This window comes from Mandrillus leucophaeus, unplaced genomic scaffold (genome assembly GCF_000951045.1).
Source record: "Mandrillus leucophaeus isolate KB7577 unplaced genomic scaffold, Mleu.le_1.0 Scaffold50, whole genome shotgun sequence".
NCBI classification, from domain to species: Eukaryota; Metazoa; Chordata; class Mammalia; order Primates; family Cercopithecidae; genus Mandrillus; species Mandrillus leucophaeus.
The window spans coordinates 1,280,126-1,300,300 of record NW_012105365.1 but is presented as its reverse complement, the minus strand read 5'-3'; the positions used below and the strand labels follow the sequence as shown (position 1 = coordinate 1,300,300).

Genomic DNA, 20,175 nt, shown 5'->3' with positions numbered 1-20,175 from the left:
GAGCCAGGGGTTGGAGGTTGCAGAGCTACGATCCTGCCACTGCACTCCAGCCTGGGGCACACAGTAGACCATGTCTCAAAAAACGAGGAGTGTGTGGGGGCGTGAAAAGGGAGGAGGTTGACGGTTATAGCGAGGCGTGTCCGTCCTTCCGTCCTGTCAGGGCCAGGAATTCAGCTTTTAAGGTTTATCGGGGGTCCCCTTGGCCAAAAGGGGGTCCGTTCAGTTGGTCGGGGGCCTTAGGATTTAATTTTTAGTTCTCAAGCAGTAATAAAGATAATGATAATCTTGACCATAAGGGGTGCTATGCCAAGCACCACTTAACAAACACTGTCATCTCATTCAATCCTCACAACAATCCTTTTACAGATGAGAAAAGTGGGACTTCCAGGGATAACTCGCTCTAGATTCAATAATCTGACTCAAAAGCCTTTTTAACATTTTGTACAATACCTTTTATGTTTGTTTAACTATCTAGTTGGGCCACTAAAGTACAGACAAAAGCTGGGGAATGTAAGCAAAACTGGTCATTTCCCTGGGATGAGAGAAACGCTTTCAACACTATCCGTCCATCGTGTCACGCCTAAGGTATGCCATAGACATCCCTCACCCCTCCACCCACTCATGCCTGTTTGAAGCAAGACTATCAAGACCGAAACACACTGGGCGCCTAAGGCACCACTCCCCGCTGCCTACCAAGGTGCCTCCTGCAGGCTCCTTACCGCAACCCTGCAAATTCGCCCTGCCAGGAGCGGAGTGCAATTAGGCTTTGAGGTGGTTTGGCTCTCCGGCTGTCCGTAGCCTCTGGCCCCGCCCCCTAGCAACGCGCTGGCTTGTGTTAACAACCGGCCGGAGATCAGACGCCTGCGACTGCTGAGGGGCAGCCGCGGCGCTAAGCGGACTGTATGGCGGTGGCCTAGGCCCCTGGCGGAATTTTGGGACCTTTCGCGACTCTAGCGACTCTCAGGCTGCCTTCCCTTCTCAGTGGCGGGGCCTCTTTGGGCCCAGCGGCTGCTGGCGCGCTGTAGGACAGGAAGTTCCCCAACTCTCCACCCCGCCGCCACCGGCCATGTGGACAGAGGAAGCTGCGGCGACTGCCGAGGCCCGGGAATCCGGCATCAGGAACAAGTCTAGCAGTTCCAGTCAAATCCCGGTGGTTGGGGTGGTGACGGAGGACAATGAGGCGCAGGTATGAGCAGGTGTCTGGGCTTTCAGAGGTGGAGGGGGTGGGGATGAGGTCTCGAGACGGGGTCCAGACCTGGGGGTGGCAAGGGCGGAATTGGGGACAGGAGTGAAAATGGGGGAAGCCGCGGGATGGAGATTCCAAGCGCAGAGCTAATCCCGATCCCCCACCCCCTGCGAACTGCACCGGTTGTGAGGGGCTGGTTGTTGTCAACCATCCTGTCCGGGGACCAGCGCTGTGTGGTCCTCCTGGAGGGTCCCAGCAAACTAAGCGGGGCTTTGCCGCACTTCTTCGAAAAGTGGTCACAGAACTTCTGGGAGGAAAGGAATCATTCTTAGCAAAATCTGATTTGATGGCCTGATCAGTTTGCACTGAACTTTTTAATATGTAGATTCCTGTTATCCAGTGATGTTCTTGATATAGGTGTAAATTTTCCCATGCTTAAATTTGCTGCGACTAAAGCCTGCACCCAGAGGGGAGGAAAACGCTGTTAAAATTAGAAATTAAGCATTTTTAAAATTTGAAATTGGAAGCTGGTTGTTATAGGTCGGGTCGGAGAGAACTGGGAGAGAATAGAGTTGATTTGTTTTATTGTGCTTGTACTGTATTTGGTTTTGGGTTTGCTTTTGTTATGAATACAAAATTCACTCTTGCAAGTTGATCTGTTGAGAAATTCCACTTGAGGGCCTTGGATCTCCATTCGAGGCGGAGGCGTTTAGAAACCCCAAGTTGTTTGTATCCTACTAGGATTCCATTGCTCCCCCAGAGAGCCTTGATCGTGCCTTAAAAGCCGCGAATTCCTGGAGGAACCCTGTACTGCCTCACACTAATGGTGTGGGGCCACTGTGGGAATTCCTGTTGAGGCTCCTCAAATCTCAGGCTGCGTCAGGAACCCTGTCTCTTGCGTTCACATCCTGGAGCCTTGTAGAGTTCCTTGGGAGTGGTCAGTTGACTGGGGACCTCTTCTACCATGGGAATAGAGTTGAGCTCTCTGAGGTCTGACATTTACGCAGTAACCTGCGGAGCAACAGCACTTTGCATGAGGAGAAATAGGTGTTAGGAGAATTTGCCTAATCCATTTTGTTGACCTATTCCCATCTGGGCGGAGAGAATTTTGAGGAACAATAGCTCTCCACTCCCTGGACTGCAAGAAAGATCAACAGTACAGCCATACTCCCAGGCACCGGGCAAAACTGAAAAGTATGTGAATTTGATAACTGATGGCTCTCAGTCTTCCTTTACTTGCTCCAAGAAAAATTGGGCAATGCTTTACAAGGCAAGCAAGAGTAGCTCTTTTTTTTTTTTTTTTAAGGAGAAATACTTTTTAAAAGCCATTGCCAAAATAGTCCAAAACATATCAAATAAAGCAAGTATACTTGTGTATATGTGTATGCATTTTCTCCCCTTTTTAATTTTCTTTCTTTTCTTTCATTACTATGGCTCTTTCCAGGGCCTAGGATTCTCTTCCAAGAAGAAATCAATCAATTTGCATTAATTCATGTTTCCGACTTGTTAATAACTAATTCTAGGAGTAGTAACATTTTTGAAGTACTGAGGAGAATTAGAAGAGGAACTTTTTAAAGCTGGGAGAAATCTTAGTGATCCTCAGCCTTCTTGTTTTTTGCCTGTGGTTGTTTTTACAAACGAGAACCCTAAGTTCATGAGAAGTTAACTGAGTTACTCAGTTTCTTTACTCATGGAATGGGAGTCTAGAGACCCTAGAATGAAAAAATGATAACCTTTTAGACCTCTGCCTTAGGCCAGTTTAGGAAAGATCCTCGGAACTGTTTCCAGTTTTTTTCAACCACTGCACATTTGCAAACTTCTCTTCTGCCTGTGTGTGCTTCCGAAACAGTATATCCTAGTGGCTAAAGGTGAGAGTATCACATCTACTTCAGTTCATTGTCAGATCATCACTTACCAGCTATGTGACCAAAGGCAAGTATCTTAACCTTTCTATCAAATGGAGATAATGATAGTACTCATGTCCATTGTAAAGATTAAATGAAATAATATATATAGGCCGGGCACGGTGGCTCACGCCTGTAATCTCAGCACTTTGGGAGGCCGAGGAGGGCGGATCACGAGGTCAGGAGATCAAGACCATCCTGGCCAACATGGTGAAACCCTGTCTCTACTAAAAATACAAAAATTAGATGGGCAGGGTAACGCACGCCTGTAGTCCCAGCTACTGGGGAGGCTGAGGCAGGAGAATCACTTGAACATGGGAGGCAGAGGTTGAAGTGAGCCAAGATTGTGCCACTGCACTCCAGCCTGGCAAGAGAGTGAGACTCCGTCTCAAAAAACAAAACAAAACAAACAAAAAAAAGAGATAATATATATAGCAAACTTATATAATAATATAGAGAACTTACACAGTGACCTATATATTGAAAACAAGCAGTTATCAACATCATCCTTTATCCAGGGAACTAGAGCTCCTAAAATTATTTGGGCCTTAAAGCTATGGGATTCTCTAGAATTCTGATTGTACCCGCTGGCTTCCAGGATGTGAGAGTGAGAGTGGATGCCCCTGACATCTTATTTGCTTTAATGCAGATTTTGGTCTGCTCACTTTATCCCTTCAGAGATGTTTCTCAGTTGCAACTGGATTTCCTAATATAGAAATGCTACTTTGGCTACCTAGGCTTTTGATAGCTGTTTTGTATCATTTTCTTTATTACAGACCTAAATTGAACCTTTCAGTTACCCTAACCTCAGTTTATGTAATTAAGGAAATAGGCTTGAATATTACTGCCTAAGGCAGCAGGTAAAATGTACGGGTTATTTTGCTGATTTTTCCGTGTGTATGATTTACTTCTGCATTAAGTGGTACTTTTTTCCTGCATCTTTCACAAAAATAACTTTCGTAAAAGGCAATAGCTCTTATAAATTCTATCTAAGCTACTACAAATGGTATTCCTAGAGTATTAGATTTTTCTAACTTTAGTAACTTTGAAATGTTTTTTGATGGAATTATGGAAAATGTAAATATAGGTTATGAGTAAAGTTATTAGTAAACAGGGAAACAATAGTTTAGGAATCTGGGATTTTGAATTGTTATTTTTGTTCCATGTTGTGAATTTCTCATCGACATATTCTATGTAAGCATTCTATCTTCACATTTTCTCTCTATAAAAATTTTGATAATCCCTACTGTAGTGATTCCAGCGTCTTCTTTTTTAAAGTGATTTATCATATTTTTCCAGTTTCGAAACAATAAAATAGTACCAGAATTTTGGTGGCCATTTTCTAATTGTGAGGAACTTAGGACACATTGCTTGCGCTTTCTGTGTCTGTTTCCTCAACTGTAAAAGATATTTTTAGAAATGCCTACCTCATTGAATTATTGTGAGAATTAAAGTATTTGTAAGGCATTTAGCACAGTGCCCAGCACATGCATTCCAAGTGCCCCACAAAAGGCAACTTTCTGTTATTATTAATGACTCTTGTCATAACAGCTTTATTAAATTATTAAATAAATTCAGATGATATTTACAGGGTGATATGGTTTGGCTTTGTGTCCCCACCCAAATCTCATCTCAAATTGTAATCCCCAGGTGTTGAGGGAGGGACCTGGTGGGAGGTGACTGGATCATAGGTGTGATTTCCCCCATGCTGTTCTTGTGATAGTGAGTTCTCAGGAGATCTGATGGTTTCATAAGGGGCTCTTCCTCTTTACTCTCTCTCTCTCTGTCTTTCCTGCCACCTGTAAAGGTCTTTGCTTCCCCTTTGCCTTCCACCATGATTGTTTTTCCTGAGGCCTCCCTAGCCAGGTGGAACTGTGAGTCAATTAAACCTCTTTCCTTTATAAATTACCCAGCCTCGGGTGTGTCTTTATAGCAGTGTGAAAACAGACTAATACACTGGGTATCAAAACCTACCAAATAGGAAGATAGTTCTCAGATTGTTTTTCTACTATTAATCCCAGTGTTTATGTGTGTCTGGCTTCCTACAGGAAGGTAGAGGTAATGTGGTTTAACAAGTGCTTCATCCCTTGGAGAGTGATGGGATTGGCAGTGAAATCCTTAATCATATGTTGAAATCACATGATATCTAATTGGTTACCCTTTATTTTCTATTTAATGTTGTTCCCCTCATTCTAAAGAATCCCAACCCCCCTTAGAGCAGTGCTTCTCAAACTTTAATGTGCATATGGAGCACATGGGGATCTTATTAAAATGTGGATTCTGATTCTGTCGGTCTTAGATGAACCCCAGTACTCCGCTTTTCTAACAGGTTTCCAGGTGATGCTCATGCAGCTAGTTGGAGGACCTCATTTCCCACTTTGAATAACAATTAATATAGTGATTAGTTGACTGGCATAGGTATCATGCCTGAACTTCCTTGCTCAAATTTGCTTTCCCTCTGAGAACCTATGAGAACTTCCACAATCTTTTAGTCGATGTCATATCCTGTCACTGTCTGTAATACTTCCATGAACTGTGTGCTTAAAATTGTCTAGCCTTGTTTATAGGGTTTTTGCAAGAAATAACCTGTGTAGTTGGTTGCATGTGTCTATAGTGCCAGCTACTTGAGAGGCTGAAGCAGGAAGATCGCTTGAGCCTAGGAATTCGAAGCCAGCCTGGGCAAACATAGAGAGACTCCCATGTCTTGAGAGAGAGAGAGAGAGAGATTGAGAGAGACTCCTTGGTTGTCCATTGAGGAGTCAGGCACAGAACTAAGGAACAAAGAACCAGAGTTTCTACATCAGACAGACCTGCTGGCCGATTTATTATTAATAGCTATGTGGCTTTAACAAGTTAGGTCCCAGGGCCTCAGTTTCATTAAGAGGGATAATAGTACTACCTTTACTTGGTAGATTTGAAGATTAATTGAGATAAAAAATGCCAGACATATAAAAGGACCACTATAAGTGTTAGTCTCTTTCCCTGTAACTGAGTATCAAATGAGCAGGTTTCTCCCCTCTGAAATGTCCCTGGGTAAAGTGGGAAATAAGTTCATCCTATAATTTGAATGAAGTAAGTCTAATTTTCTTCAAAGCAATTTATTAAACTTTTGATCTTAAAAGGTTTTGTGAATGCTTTTACAATTTCTCCATAAACATCTTAAGATGACAGTATTTTGATATTTACATATGTATGTTCTGTTTTGTTTCTACTCTCTGCTTGTATGATCTCATTTACCCCAAATCTTCAATTATCATGTTAAGCCTATGATTCAGAAACCTCTGCCCCAAATTTTTCTCATCTCCAACCGCCAACACAAACCTCTTCCTCCAGCTTTCCCTGTCTCAGGAAATAGTGAAATCATTTATATACTTTCTCAAGCCAGGGATTATATTCAGCTTTTCCCTTCTTTCTCCCACTGCATCCAGTCACTCATTAGGTCTTGCTGAATCTACCTCTTTAGATGTTTTTAATTCCATTTGATGTTGTTTATACCAGTTGCTGCTACCTATTCAAGGCCCAAAGTTACAGTCTACCTCCAACCCAGTCTTCTCCAGTTCGGTCTCACACAGCATACAAGATGATCTTTTCATAATTAAATTCTTCTGGTTAAATATTGTGGAAATAAATGAAGACTACCACGATAAACAGAGACTGTTTATTCAGCAGTTGCTATAGGGAGGGAGTCAGCCACTCTCACTTTTTGGCAAAGACTCCAATGCAGCCTGGAAAGCTTTAAAGTGAAACAACAACAACAAAAAAGATGTGGGGGAGACTTCAGGTCTACTCTAATTGTAGGTTGCTGACATGGGAAACCTGGAGGTGGGCTAGCTAGAAGCAGGGTATCCTCTGTGATTGAATTGGAAGGCATATTTGGCTTTTTCTGGTTGGTCTTAAGTTGGAAACAGAGGAACAAAAACCAGGAAAGCTGGCAGTCATTGACCAAATCCTGACTTTTCTGAGCCAATTGCTGGCAGAGGTTGTCGGCCAGAGTTATTTTGTCACATATAGTCTGACCAGTTTTGTTTATATGTTCAGTCCTAAACCGTTCAATGGCTTTTTAAGATCCTTGTGTTACATACAAATCCTTCTGTAAAATCCCATGCCAGACCAATAGCTGCATGAGATGAGGACATTGTTATTCCCCACACCTCGCACAATTCCTGAAACAACAACAACAAAAAACTACTAATAAATAGTTATAGAAGGAGGAAAAGTCTAGGGAAGCTAGAGGGAGAGAGAGAAATCTTTAAAAATCTGCCAAGCAGGTAAAACCTAGAGTAACATCAAATGGGTAATGCAAGATAAATCTAAGAGGAATCTATGGTTTAATCTTTACTACCCCCTGTTCTTTTAAAAATTATACCTGGTCATTTGGAAAAAAAATATGAAAATACACACAAATATTAGAAAGAAAATCCTGCATTGGGCTGGCCCAAGTGCAGTGCTGTTTACAGCTAATTGATTACAACCAGTTACAGATTTCTTCCTTCTCCATTCCCACTACTTCCCTTGATTAGTCTTAAAATAAATATATATATATATATTCCTGCATTGACATTTCATTCTAATATCCTAGTCTAACCTTCTAAGCAAATATTTCAGAAAACCAGAAAAGAAAAACTCACTGTGTGTGTGTGTGTGTGTGTGTGTGTATGTGTGTGTGTATGTATAATTTGAGAGTGTAGGAGGAAAAGAAAAAAGACAGCTGAGGTGTAGTGGTGGATATCACTGCCAAATCCCCAAATCTTAAAAGGCAGAAGTCTATTTACCAAAATTTTTGGTAACAGTAAATTTAACTATTTAACAGTAATATTTAACAATTTTTAATGGTAACATAAGACCAGGTATAGATTAGTATTTAGTAAATCCTTTTAAAAATTATTTTTAAAAGTAAAAATGGCTGGGCATGTTGGCTCATGCCTGTAATTTCAAAACTTTGGGAGGCTGAGGCTGGCACATGGCTTGAGCCCAGGCATTCCAGAACAGCCTGGGCAACATGGCGACACTCTATCTCTACAAAAAAAAAAAACAACAAAAATTAGCAAAGTGTGGGGTGATGTGCCTCTGCAGTCCCAGCTCCTCCACCCAGGAGACTGAGGTGGAAAGATTACCTGAGCCCAGGGAGGTTGGGATATGCAGTGAGCTGTGATTGCACCACTGCACTCCAGCCTGGGCAACAGAGTAAGACTCCATGTCAAAAATAAATAAAAATCAATATAATTTTGAGTAAATGAGCTCATTCAGATACTCCACAGACTTAAAGTTAGTATGTTTCATTACAAATTGTTTTTGATGCCATGACATCTCAGTTAGGATTAATTTTTTTAGCTGTTTTTGAGAGAAATGTCTTAAGATCAGAATATATGAATTTGTAATTTTTAAGGGCAAGGAAATACTAAAACTAAGACAATATAATAATGATTATGTAGAAGTATGGAAAAGTATGTATTGCAGATTTAAAACTCAGAAGCTGCCATGGTATTAACGAAGTGAAATTATGTGAAATACTTATGCATGTAAGGAAAAACAAAATATATAAAAATAAAAATAGATGTCATTTACTACATGATAGGAATAAGTAGGATTTTTTCCCTTTTGTATATCTTTTATATCATCATTACATCATCTTTTCCAACATTTATTTTAAAGTAGAAGTAAGCGTGAAAGCAGGACAGAGGATACAAAGAAAACTGGGAGAGCTTAACTCCTGTAATGGGGGTAAGCACTGTGACATAACACTGAATTAAGAATAAAATGTCAGGTAGCAAGGCATTAACCCCCAAGATAAATATAGTCAAAACCACACTTAGAATTTGTAGATCTCTGTATCATCATACTTTACCTTTGATTGGATCATTTCTTTTTTGTTGTTGTTGGGGTTTTTTTGTTTTGTTTTGTTTTGCTATTTGTATTTGTTTGTTTGTTTTTTGAGATGGGCTCACTCTGTCACCCAGGCTGGAGTGCAGTGACGCAATCTTGGCTCACTTCAACTTCCACCTCCCAAGTTTAAGCAATTCTTCTGCCTCAGCCTCCCGAGTATCTGGGATTACAGGTGCCCGCCATCACACCCGGCTAATTTTTTTTGTATTTTTAGTAGAGACAGGGTTTCACCATGTTTGTTAGGCTGGTCTCGAACTCCTGACCTCAGGTGATCCACCCGCCTCTGCCTCCCAAGGTGCTGGGATTGCAGGTGTGAGCCACCGCGGCCAGCCTTGTTTTGCTATTGAGTTGTTTGTGTTCCTTGTATATTCTTGTTATTAATCCCTTGTCAGATGGATAGATTGCAAATATTTTCTCCCATATTTTAGGTTGTCTCTTTACTCTACTAACTGTTTTCTTTCCTGTGGGTACACTTTTTAGCTTGGTGTAATCCTGTTTGTCTATTTTTGCTTTTGTGGCCTGCACTTTTGAGGTCCTACCCAGAAAAACCTGTGCCTAGACCAGTGTCCTAAAGTGTTTCCCCAATGTTTTATTCCAGTGACTTCATAGTTTAGGTTCTTATATTTAAGTCTTTAATCCATTTTGATTTGATTTTTTTGTTTGGTGAGACATAGGAGTCTACTTTCATGCTTCTGCATATGTCTATCCAGTTTTCCCAACACCATTTATTGAAGAAACTACTCTTTCCCCACTGTATGTTCTTGGTACCTTTGTCGAAAATGATTTGGCTATCAATGCAGGGACTTATTTCTGGGTTCTCTGTTCTGTTCCATTATCCTATGTATCTGGTTTTATGCCAGTATCATGCTGTGTTGGTTACTATAGTTTTGCAGTATATTTTGAAGTCAGGTAGTGTGGTGCCTCCAGCTCTTTTCTTTTTGCTCAGGATTGCTTTGGGTGCTCGGGGTCTACTACTTAAATTTTGGATGATAGTACCCATTTCCTTCCCCGTTTACCAATGAATAACTTTATTATAATATAGCCTCTTCTTGGTTGCATTTTCCAAGTATTTATTAAGCAACTAACAATATTATATGTCAGGCCCAGTGTTGGATTCTGGGAGTGCCTGAAAGCAAAAATTTTTGCTCTTAAGAGAACTTTGGGTCAGGGAGTGTTGGGGAACGAACATGTAGACCCTTTCAGAACAATGCAATGGTAATTTTAATGGATATAAACTTAGGGTGCTATGAGAGCACAGCATTTTTCTAGCATTTTTTTCATCCTTTGGGACGGTAATATCTGAGCTTTGTCTTGAAGGACCTGTGGGAATTAACCAAGGAGAGGAATAGGAATGTAACAACATGAGTGAAAACAGAGGAGATGTGAGAGGCATTAATGGGGAGTCATTGAATAGTTTAGATGGGTCATGTTCAGATTTGAGTTTTATTGTTCTGATGGTAGAATAGAAGATGGTGTTGAAGGGTGCAAGAGTGGAGTCAGAGAGAACAGCAGGAACCACCTGAAATTAAGTAAGAGCTAAGAACTGAATAAATCAGTAAGATGGAATAGGCTCAAGAAATATTTAAGTTGTAAAATCTGTAGAACTTGGAAGTTCCTGTTTTTTTTAAATGTGGATGACTGGAAGAATGCTGGTACTAACTGAGATAAGGGGATACCTAGTTGAGAAAAGCAATCTCCTACCTGTAGTTTAGAAGCTGCTCTTACCATGTATCTGCATAGGCAAACTTAGTGTAATGTGTATACAAGTACAAGATAATTTTATTTCTCAACGTATGGAAGTACTATTATTCTAAATATTTTCTTGGACCCTTCAGGGCTGATGAAATTTTAAAACATCAAGATTATATGAAATTCTAGAATTCAGGAGGGGTTTTTTTCCTCAAAAATCTATTTATTCCTGTAAGTTTTCATCTACTTTTCATTCTCCCCTTACTATCTTAGTGTCATAAAACGTTTTTTAAGTTACCAAGGGAAAGTATCATATAAATTAGTGTGTTAGATATGACTTATTGATATAGAAGATGATATAGAATAGTAAGAGTTGTGTGTTTTTTAGGGTGTTTTCAAGCCTATGGACCTTAATCGTGTCATCAAACTCCTTGAAGAGACTGATAAAGTGAGTAAGCTTTGAGAGAAAATTACTCCGCTGCATTACTTACAAACTGTTTCCCTGAAAGGTAACATATATCCCTTCAAATGTAAGTCTCATTTATCTCCTTTTGTTGAAAACATTTTAAATAGTACATATCTTATATTCAAGGACTGTTTAAATTTAGTATGAATATATTTAATGAAGTGGGGAGACTGGAGGAAGACAGTAGATTTGCTTTTATGAGATGGACAAACCCATGGTGGCTGTACCAGAAGGAATCCTAAGAGTAGAGAAAGGATCATCTAGCGTCTGTTAAGTGCTTGTTACCTAGTAGGATTGGAGGAGGGGAATGGTAGAAAACAAGGTACTGTGGTGTACTAATTATGAAATCAGGATAGATACACACAAGCATGTACACATAGATAATTTATTTTGAGAACAATCGTATATAGGATATAATGGAAATTAAGTTATTTTAGACACAAGACTCAAAATTGGGAAAGTAGGCATTGAGAGAAAAGATAACAAATGTATATGCACACATGCTCGTATGTCACCTGATGTTATCAAGAATCGACTGAATGCCTAAAAGCCAGCACACACTAGGAACTTATGTGGTGATTTCCAAAAAGGAATACATATTGTTAGTAAACAGGAAATGATTTGACCCCAAATGTCCATCAATGATAGACTGGATAAAGAAAATGTGGCACATATACATCATGGAATACTATGGAGCCATAAAAAAGGATGAGTTCCTGTCCTTTCCAGGGACATGGATGAAGCTGGAAACCATCATTCTCAGCAAACTAACACAGGAACAGGAAACCAAACACCTGCATTTTCTCACTCATAAGTGGGAGGTGAACAATGAGAACACATGGACACAGGGAGGGGAACATCACACACCAGGGCCTGTCAGGGGATGGGGGACTAGGGGAGGGATAGCGTTAGGAAAAATACCTAATGTAGATGATGAGTTGATGGGTGCAGCAAACCACATGGCACGTGTATACCTATGTAACAAACCTTCACATTCTTCATGTGTATCCCAGAACTTAAATTACAATAAAAAAAAAAAAATTTAAAGAAGAAAATGGGTTGAGCATAGTATAGCCTATCAAAAGAAAACAATGTCCCATGAATAGGAGTCACAAAAATTTGGTCACTGTTTTCACATTTTTTATTCTCTGTTTTTTTACATAGAAAGGAGAAAAAATGACTATTGGAATAATTTATCTTTTGCTGGCTATCATTGTTGTGAAAAGTATTTTTATTGTAACTATATCTACATTTCCTTAAAAAACAACAACTACATAGAGTGCCTATTAGCTGTTTAATAAGGCTACAGAGAAAAAGTATAGACAATATCACAGCTTTTCAGGAACATTTAAGATTAAAAGGACAGACAGAATTCAGTCATGGAAACCACTGTGTAGAAGTTTTGCTTGCTTATTTTCATTTTTAATTGACTTAAGATGTTTGGCTTGCACAGAACACTGAGCATATTTTAGAGGTTAAAAATACAATTTCTACAGACAGCTTTCCAAATTTGACTTCTAACACCACCACTTTTTAGCTGTGTATTTTGGACACATTACTTTAAAATGTTTCAGCTTGTGTTTCCTATTCTGGAAAACAGAGATCATAGTAGTATCTTCCTAATAGGGTCATTTTGGAAATTAATGAAGTGATATGTATATATGGTGCCCATGTGGTACATGCCATAGAAAAAATATTCAATGTACTTCAGCTGTTGTTAATATTATCTCTGGAAACAATTACTGCTTTTATATTAACCTAATTTTGATTCCCAATTTCCTAATCAAATTTAAATGATAGTTTATTTTTGATACATAATGTCTGTAAATGTTTATGATGTTATGATAATAAAATGTGATATTTTGTTACATGCATAAAATGTATAATGATCAAGTCAGAGTATTTAGGATATCTACCACCTCTAGCATTTATCATTTCTATGTTGGGAGCATTTCAAATCCCCTCTTCTAGCTAGTTTGAAATATACAATACATTATTGTTAACTTTAGTCACTCTACTTTGCTAACAAATATTCGCTACCACAGTCTTCCTACCTTTTGTAATTATCATTCTAGTCTGTATCTCCATGAGAACAACTTTTTAGCTTCCGCACATGAGTGAAAATGTGTGATATTTGTCTTTCTAAACCTGGCTTATTTCACTTAATATCTTGTAGTTCCATCCATGCTGCTACAAATGACAGGATTTCATTCTTTTTTATGGCTTAATAGCATTCCATTGTATACATGGACCATATTTTCTTTATGCATTCATCCATTGATGGACACTTAAGTTGATTCCATATCTTTGTTATTGTGAGTAGTGCTGCAAAAAACATGGGACTGTAGGTATCTCATTCATATACTGATTTCCTTTCCTTTGGATAAATACCCAGTAGCAAGATTGCTAGATCATACAATAGTTCTGATCGTTTATTTTTACCTTCACTGTTTCAGAAAACATTTTTTAACACTTACATTATAATATAGTAACTTAAGAATTACTTGATAATTTTAAAGTGTCTACTTTTTATGTTGAAGAATTTTTTAAAATCTCAACAGATTTAATAGCACAAAAGAACTAAAATAGGTCATTTGTTTTAGGATGGCTTAGAAGAAAAACAACTTAAATTTGTCAAGAAACTGGTACAGTGTTTTCAGAATGGACTTGTATCCTTTATGTTTGTATGTATGTTCATTTCATTTATTCTGAAACAAGAGAATTTCTATTAGAAAATGTATTAGTTGGCCAGGCGCGGTGGCTCAAGCCTGTAATCCCAGCACTTTGGGAGGCCAAGACAGGCGGATCACGAGGTCAGGAGATCGAGACCATCCTGGCTAACATGGTGAAACCTCGTCTCTACTAAAAATACAAAAAACTAGCCGGGCGAGGTGGCGGACACCTGTAGTCCCAGCTACTCGGGAGGCTGAGGCAGGAGAATGGCGTAAACCTGGGAGGCGGAGCTTGCAGTGAGCTGAGATCCGGCCACTGCACTCCAGCCTGGGCAGCAGAGCGAGACTCCGTCTCAAAAAAAAAAGAAAATGTATTAGTTTTCTATTGCTGTTGTAACAAATTACCACAAATTTGATGGCTTAAAACAACATAAAGTTATTATCTTACAGTTTTGGAGGTTAGAAGTCCAAAATCAGCCTCACTGGACTAAAGTCAAGATGTTGGCAGGGCTTAAGACTCTAGAGAAGAATCATTTCCTTGCCTGCCCCAGCTTCTGGAGGCTGCCTACATTCCTTGCCTCATGCCCTCTTCCCCTCACTGGCATCACTCTCACCTCTGTTCCTGTCATCACATCATCTTCTCTCTCTGACCCTCCCTTCCTCCCTCTTTCCTTTATGAGGATCCCTGTGATTACGGTGGGCCCACCTGGATAATCTAGTATAATTTTCTTATCTCAAAATTCTTAATCATATGTGAAAAGTGCCTTTGCTATGTAACATAGTTACAGGTTCCGGGAATTAGGACATGGACATCTTGGGGAAGGCCATTAATCTGTCTACCACAGAAAAACTGGAGAGGCCATTATTCTGTCTACCACAGAGAATATCTAAGGTTTTATGTTCTTTACAAAACTGTATTTTGTATCAGAGAATGTAAATAAAATTGAAGAAACAATGTAACACAAGTAACTGTGGATAATACCAGTTTTTGTAGATTCAGAAAGACAATGGATGTAGTTAGAGGGCCAAGTCAAAGTCATTGTTTCTATAATTTACATGGGCAGTTGTACCTTTGATAAGCTTCTTAACTTCTTCATCCTTGTAAAGTAATAGAAGCTCATGAGGTTGTTAGGAAGATTAGATGAGATCATGTACATGCAAGTGCTTGATAATCTGTAAAATATTATATAAATATACTATCCCTACTAAGTATACCACCCTGTTCAGAATACATGAAAACCACTGTGTCTTAAAACTATCTGTACATAAAAGCCGGGTGTGATGGCTTACACCTATAATCCCAGCAGTTTGGGAGGCCAAGACAGGAGGATTGCTTGAGGCTAGGAGTTCAAGACCAGACTGGTCAACATACCAAGACCCTGCCTCTACAAAAAAACAAATAACCAGGCGTGGTGGTGTGTGCTAGCTACTGGGGAGGCTGAGGCAGGAGGATTGCTGAAACCCAGGAATTCAAGGTTACAGTGATTTAAGACTGTGACACTATACTCCAGTGTGGGCAACTGAGTGAGACCCTGTCTCAAAAACAAACAAACAAACAAATACTACCTATGGATAAGAATCAGTTTGTTGTTGGGTTGTGTTTTGTTTTGGGGGTTTGTTTGTTTCTTTGTTTTTGAGACAGAGTCTCCATCCAGCCTTAGCTGCCCAGACTGGAGTACAGTGGTGCAGTCATAGCTCGCTGCAACTTCAAACTCCTGGGCTTCAGCGACCCTCCTACCTCAGCCTCCCAAGTAACTGGGACTACAGGAATGCACCCACCATGCCCGGTTAATTTTTATTTTTTTGTGAAGTCTCATTATGTTGTACAGGTTGGTCTCGAATTCCTGAGCTCAAACAATCCTCTCGCCTTGGCCTCCCAAAGTGCTGGGATTACTGGTGTGAGCCACTGCAGCTGGCCGTTTTTTTTTTTAACATTTACATATATATGCTATTGTAAAATACAATAGAAGTATCCCACAAGTATTAGATTGTTATAAAAGTTTTTATATGCCCACTCTCGCTTTCTGTATTCATTTTGTCACAGACTGGTAAATACACTTCCAGAACTGACAGTGGTCCATAGACCACACTTTGAATAGTATTCATCTAAATCAAGCTTGTCCAACCCTCAGCCTATGGGCTGCATGCTGCCCAGGATGGCTTTAAATGAGGCCCAACACAAATTTGTAAACTTCATTAAAACATGATGAGATTTTTTTTGACAATTTTTTTTAGCTCATCAGCTATCATTAGTGTTTGAGTATTTTATGTGTGACCCAAGAGAATTCTTCTTCTTCCAGTGTGGGCCAGGGAAGCCAAAAGACTGGACACCCCTGAAAATGATCTTGAACAGTTGTCTGACTTGGTCTAAAGAAGTTATTAAGCCCATGCATTGTGGCTCATGCCTGTAATCTCAGCACCTTAGGAGTCTGGGGCAGGAGGATCATTTGAGGCCAGGAGTTTAAAACCAGCCTGGGCAACATAGCAAGACCCCACCTCTACAGAAAAAAATAGCCATGTATGGCGATGCACACTTGTAGTTGTATCTTCTCCAGAGGCTGAGGCTGAGGTGGAAGGGTCATTTGAGCCCAGAAATTTGAGGCTGCAGTGAGCTATGTTTGCTCCACTGCACTCCAACCTGGGTATGGGTGACTGAGTGAGACCCCATCTCTAAAAAAAAGAAAAAAAAGTTATCAAGCTCTAATATTAGCTCGTTCTAGTTCAAAACCTCTTAAGACTTCCATTCAGAAAAATGTTTCTTATAATTTTATCTAAATCTTTTATTATATTTTATTCTTGGTTTTATTTGGACCTGTTCAGTCTTAGGGCTTGTGTATATCAAGCCCTATTTACTGGTAGCTGAAAATGTCTACTAGCAGGTGATTTCTTTTCCTATTTTAACCTGATACCTCAACACCTCCATTTTTTTTTTTCTTCATGTAAACCATTGGTGGCAATTGGCTCTATTTCTGATTCCCTTTCATAGGCTGGCTATATAAATTGTAAAACTTAGCAAAGTTGGAGAAGTATCTTGGTCACTTCTGTAGGAAGTTAACAGAGCTTTCTATTTCCAGTGTACCCTGCTCTCCCATCTTTTCCTAAAAGGTCCTAGAAAAAGGCTAGAAGTAATAAGATTCAACCAAGAAGTGTAAGTCACATCTACCATAATTTCTTAGCTATAAAACAAAATCAATGAAATGTGTTTATGTGCCAATAGGATTTTTTTTTTTTTTTTTTTTTTGAGACGGAGTCTCACTGTGTCACTCAGGCTTCAGTGCAATGGTGCGATCTCAGCTCACTGCAACCTCCGCCTCCTGGGTTCAAGCGATTCTCCTGCCTCAGCCTCCTGAATAGCTGGGATTACAGGTATGCACCACCACATCCAGCGAATTTTTGTATTTTTAGTAGAGACGGGGTTTCACCATGTTGGTCAGACTGGTCTTGAACTCCTGACCTCGTGATCCGCCTGCCTCGGCCTCCCAAAGTGCTGGGATTACAGGCATGAGCCACCACACCCAGCCAGCAGGATTTTTTAATAGATAAAATAAAAGATGCTTTTGTTTAAAGATCTAGAAAGGCTATATTTTGCTTTCATATTAGTTTCAGATAAAACCCTAACCAATTTAAGCCTTAAACACAGGAAAATGCATCTCAGTGTAATATTAATAAAATAGTAGAGTAAAGTAAGGTTTGGGTTGCTTATTCTGAGACAGCATATGTTTGTGTGGGTGGGGGCTGGGGGTGAAGATGAAGGGTATAATTGACCCTAATCAATAAGTTAATGTTTCCAATGTGCTATTACTCATTGCCAGTGGGAAGTTATTGATCAACTGAATCTGTGTTGTAGCAGTTGGTAATCCAATTCTAAAGTTGTGAGAGGAAAACAATTTTGAGTAGATGTTTTTCTGAGGCCAAAATGAAATGTTTTTTTTTTTTTAAAATATGGTTCTAAATTTCCTTTTTTAGACTTCAAAATAAGAAAAATTAAAACTACCACATTTGGCAAAATAGTTGGAATTCTATAGACTTTCTTCACAGAAATACTATAAAGAATATGTTAATAAAGAATCTTAATTTTATTAATTTTATTTCTTAACTAAAAATATTAAAGCCATTAAGGGATTTAGCACAGATATTTAAAATTCTGAATCTGTGTGCAGGAAAGATAAAAAACCAGCCTCGTTTTGTAGAATCTGCGTATGATATCATAAAACTGTGTAGGTAAGTTATCTTTCTTTAACTTTATTTTGCATTAACATGGAATGTGTTGTTATGTTTCTTGTATCACAAACATACTATGCATTATAGTGTAGCAGATTGCTACAGAACTCAAGAAAACTTCAGTTCATCACTTGATTCCAGCAGTTGGTATTTCAGGTAATCGGTTTGCTGTGGTCTGAGACTGCTAACCACAAGAGATTAAATTCTAAGTATATTGAAATGCTGTCTTGTAATTCGTTACTCTGAAGTAAGTGATGAATATTAGATGTAACCAAGGAATTATAGTATTTTCTTGAGTGAACTTATGGATATGCTTGTAGTTTCAGTCTAGTTTTTTTCTCTGTCTTTAGAAAATTTGAGTCTCAAAGATATATTAGGTTATATGTCAAGTTTTATCTGATTTTTGAAATTTGAGTGAAGAATAAAATATCATCAATTACATTTGATATATATTTTAAAAATGTAAGGTAGAGGTAAGAATTGTAAAATTAACGTGCCTTATTCTTTCTACTGTTGGTTCTTTAACAAGCTCTGGGAACTGAATATATGGTGCTCCCTTGGTGCCACATGGTGGCTAATCTAGGTATATATTAAAATATCCATTTTTAGTTGCTTAATGTAATGTAGTAGGGAAGAATAAACCTTTCTGACAATTTTAGCTTCTGAACCTTTCTACCAATTTAACTTTTTAGATAGCAATTATTTACTTTAATATACAAATAATATATAAATAATTGAAAGGTTTAATGGAATTATGCATACATGGTAGGTTCTAACTCTCACTTTTAGATTTAGCAGCAATATTTAAAATGTTTGTAACCACTTAAATTTATTTTTTTGATATCTGAATAAAATAACCAAAATAATATATTGAATGCCTATACCATGCCTTGCTTTTTAATAGATAGGGACAATAGAAAATAAATGGTTGCTCTGGTGTTTTCAAGGAACAGATAGGAAATTATTATTATATTGACATATGATTATATAATGTAAAACTTTTAAATCTCAAGGCTTTGCAAGTCCTAGAATACCAAGTTTATAAGCATTACTTTCAATGTCTATGCTCCTACAGAGCTCTGCACAAAGTTCATTCTCTATGAAAACTTGTGACTGAATGTTTAATTGTATAGCTGCAGTCTTCATTTTCCCTCATATTTCATAATTATTCACATTGTTAATTTTTTCTACTTTTCTAATTTCAGCTTATGTCTAGATAACTTCTCTACGCCTCACCCTCACTTGTTTCTCTTTTCAAGACATTTTTGGAAGATAAAAACAATAAAAATAAAATAATATTTCCATTTTGGCCTCCTAGTAGTATGGTTTTCTCACTGCATCAGAAGTATAATGCTAATTTTTTCATATACTTTTTGGTTGAAAACTCTTCTGATGCTTTATCTTACAGGTTGTCTCCTTTGCTAGAAAAGGAAAAAGTTTGGGAACAAAAAGTACTAGTTTTAGAGTCCTTTACTTTAGAGATCCAACAAGCAGCTGGATAACAAATATAATACGTTATTTGTTTCAAATGACAAATTTAGACAAACACTAGAAATGAACTTCTGTGGCATTTATAAAATTGTACTTTTTGTAGCTTGCTCTTCAGCTATCTTTAAATTCAAATTGGCCTGTATATTGCTATTAATACATCCTCATGTGATAGTTCTCAATGCCATTTTCAACCACTTCTTTAATTTTTCTTGAAAAATATGAATGAAAAGTTCTCTCTATATAGGATATATTGTACTTTAAATAGTACAGGAGGTTCAAATTTTGAACTCATGAAATGTCAAGATAGTTTATATATTTAAAAAATAACTTTTATATTATCTTTGAAATTTAGACTGACCCAGGTTTATGTGCCAGATCCTTTAAGATTTATAGAGAAGTTACTTTCAAATAACTTTGGTTATAGTAGTTGTGAAATGCAATTCTAATATAATTAATATTTCTTAACTTGAATGCCTTAATGTCTGCAAAAGCATTCTGTTACTTTGTGGATAGTTACTAACCCAGCTAATAAGGAAAAATGCACTGATCTCTAAGAATGAATAAACTATTGATTTTGCCTAGAGTTTTGAAAATTTCAGGAAAAGCTCTTAACCAGTTTTTAAGTCATTGGTGAGCTTAGATCTATGGTTTGTATCAGGTTAT

At 38.3% G+C, this 20,175-nt stretch overlaps 1 protein-coding gene across 2 annotated transcripts in view; it reads left to right on the top strand.

Moving 5' to 3' along the window:
* Positions 1–816: 816 nt before the first annotated feature.
* The window catches only part of CFAP69 (cilia and flagella associated protein 69), a 64,400-nt gene continuing 45,041 nt past the window's right edge, over positions 817–20,175 (top strand). For both annotated transcript variants that reach the window (XM_011996017.1, XM_011996016.1), the window contains exons 1-4: positions 817–1,186; positions 11,051–11,110; positions 13,732–13,797; positions 17,912–18,021. In XM_011996017.1, the coding sequence (XP_011851407.1) occupies positions 1,067–1,186; positions 11,051–11,110; positions 13,732–13,797; positions 17,912–18,021 (356 nt within the window). In that variant the 5' untranslated portion in view covers positions 817–1,066. The remainder of the gene's footprint in view (positions 1,187–11,050; positions 11,111–13,731; positions 13,798–17,911; positions 18,022–20,175) is intronic.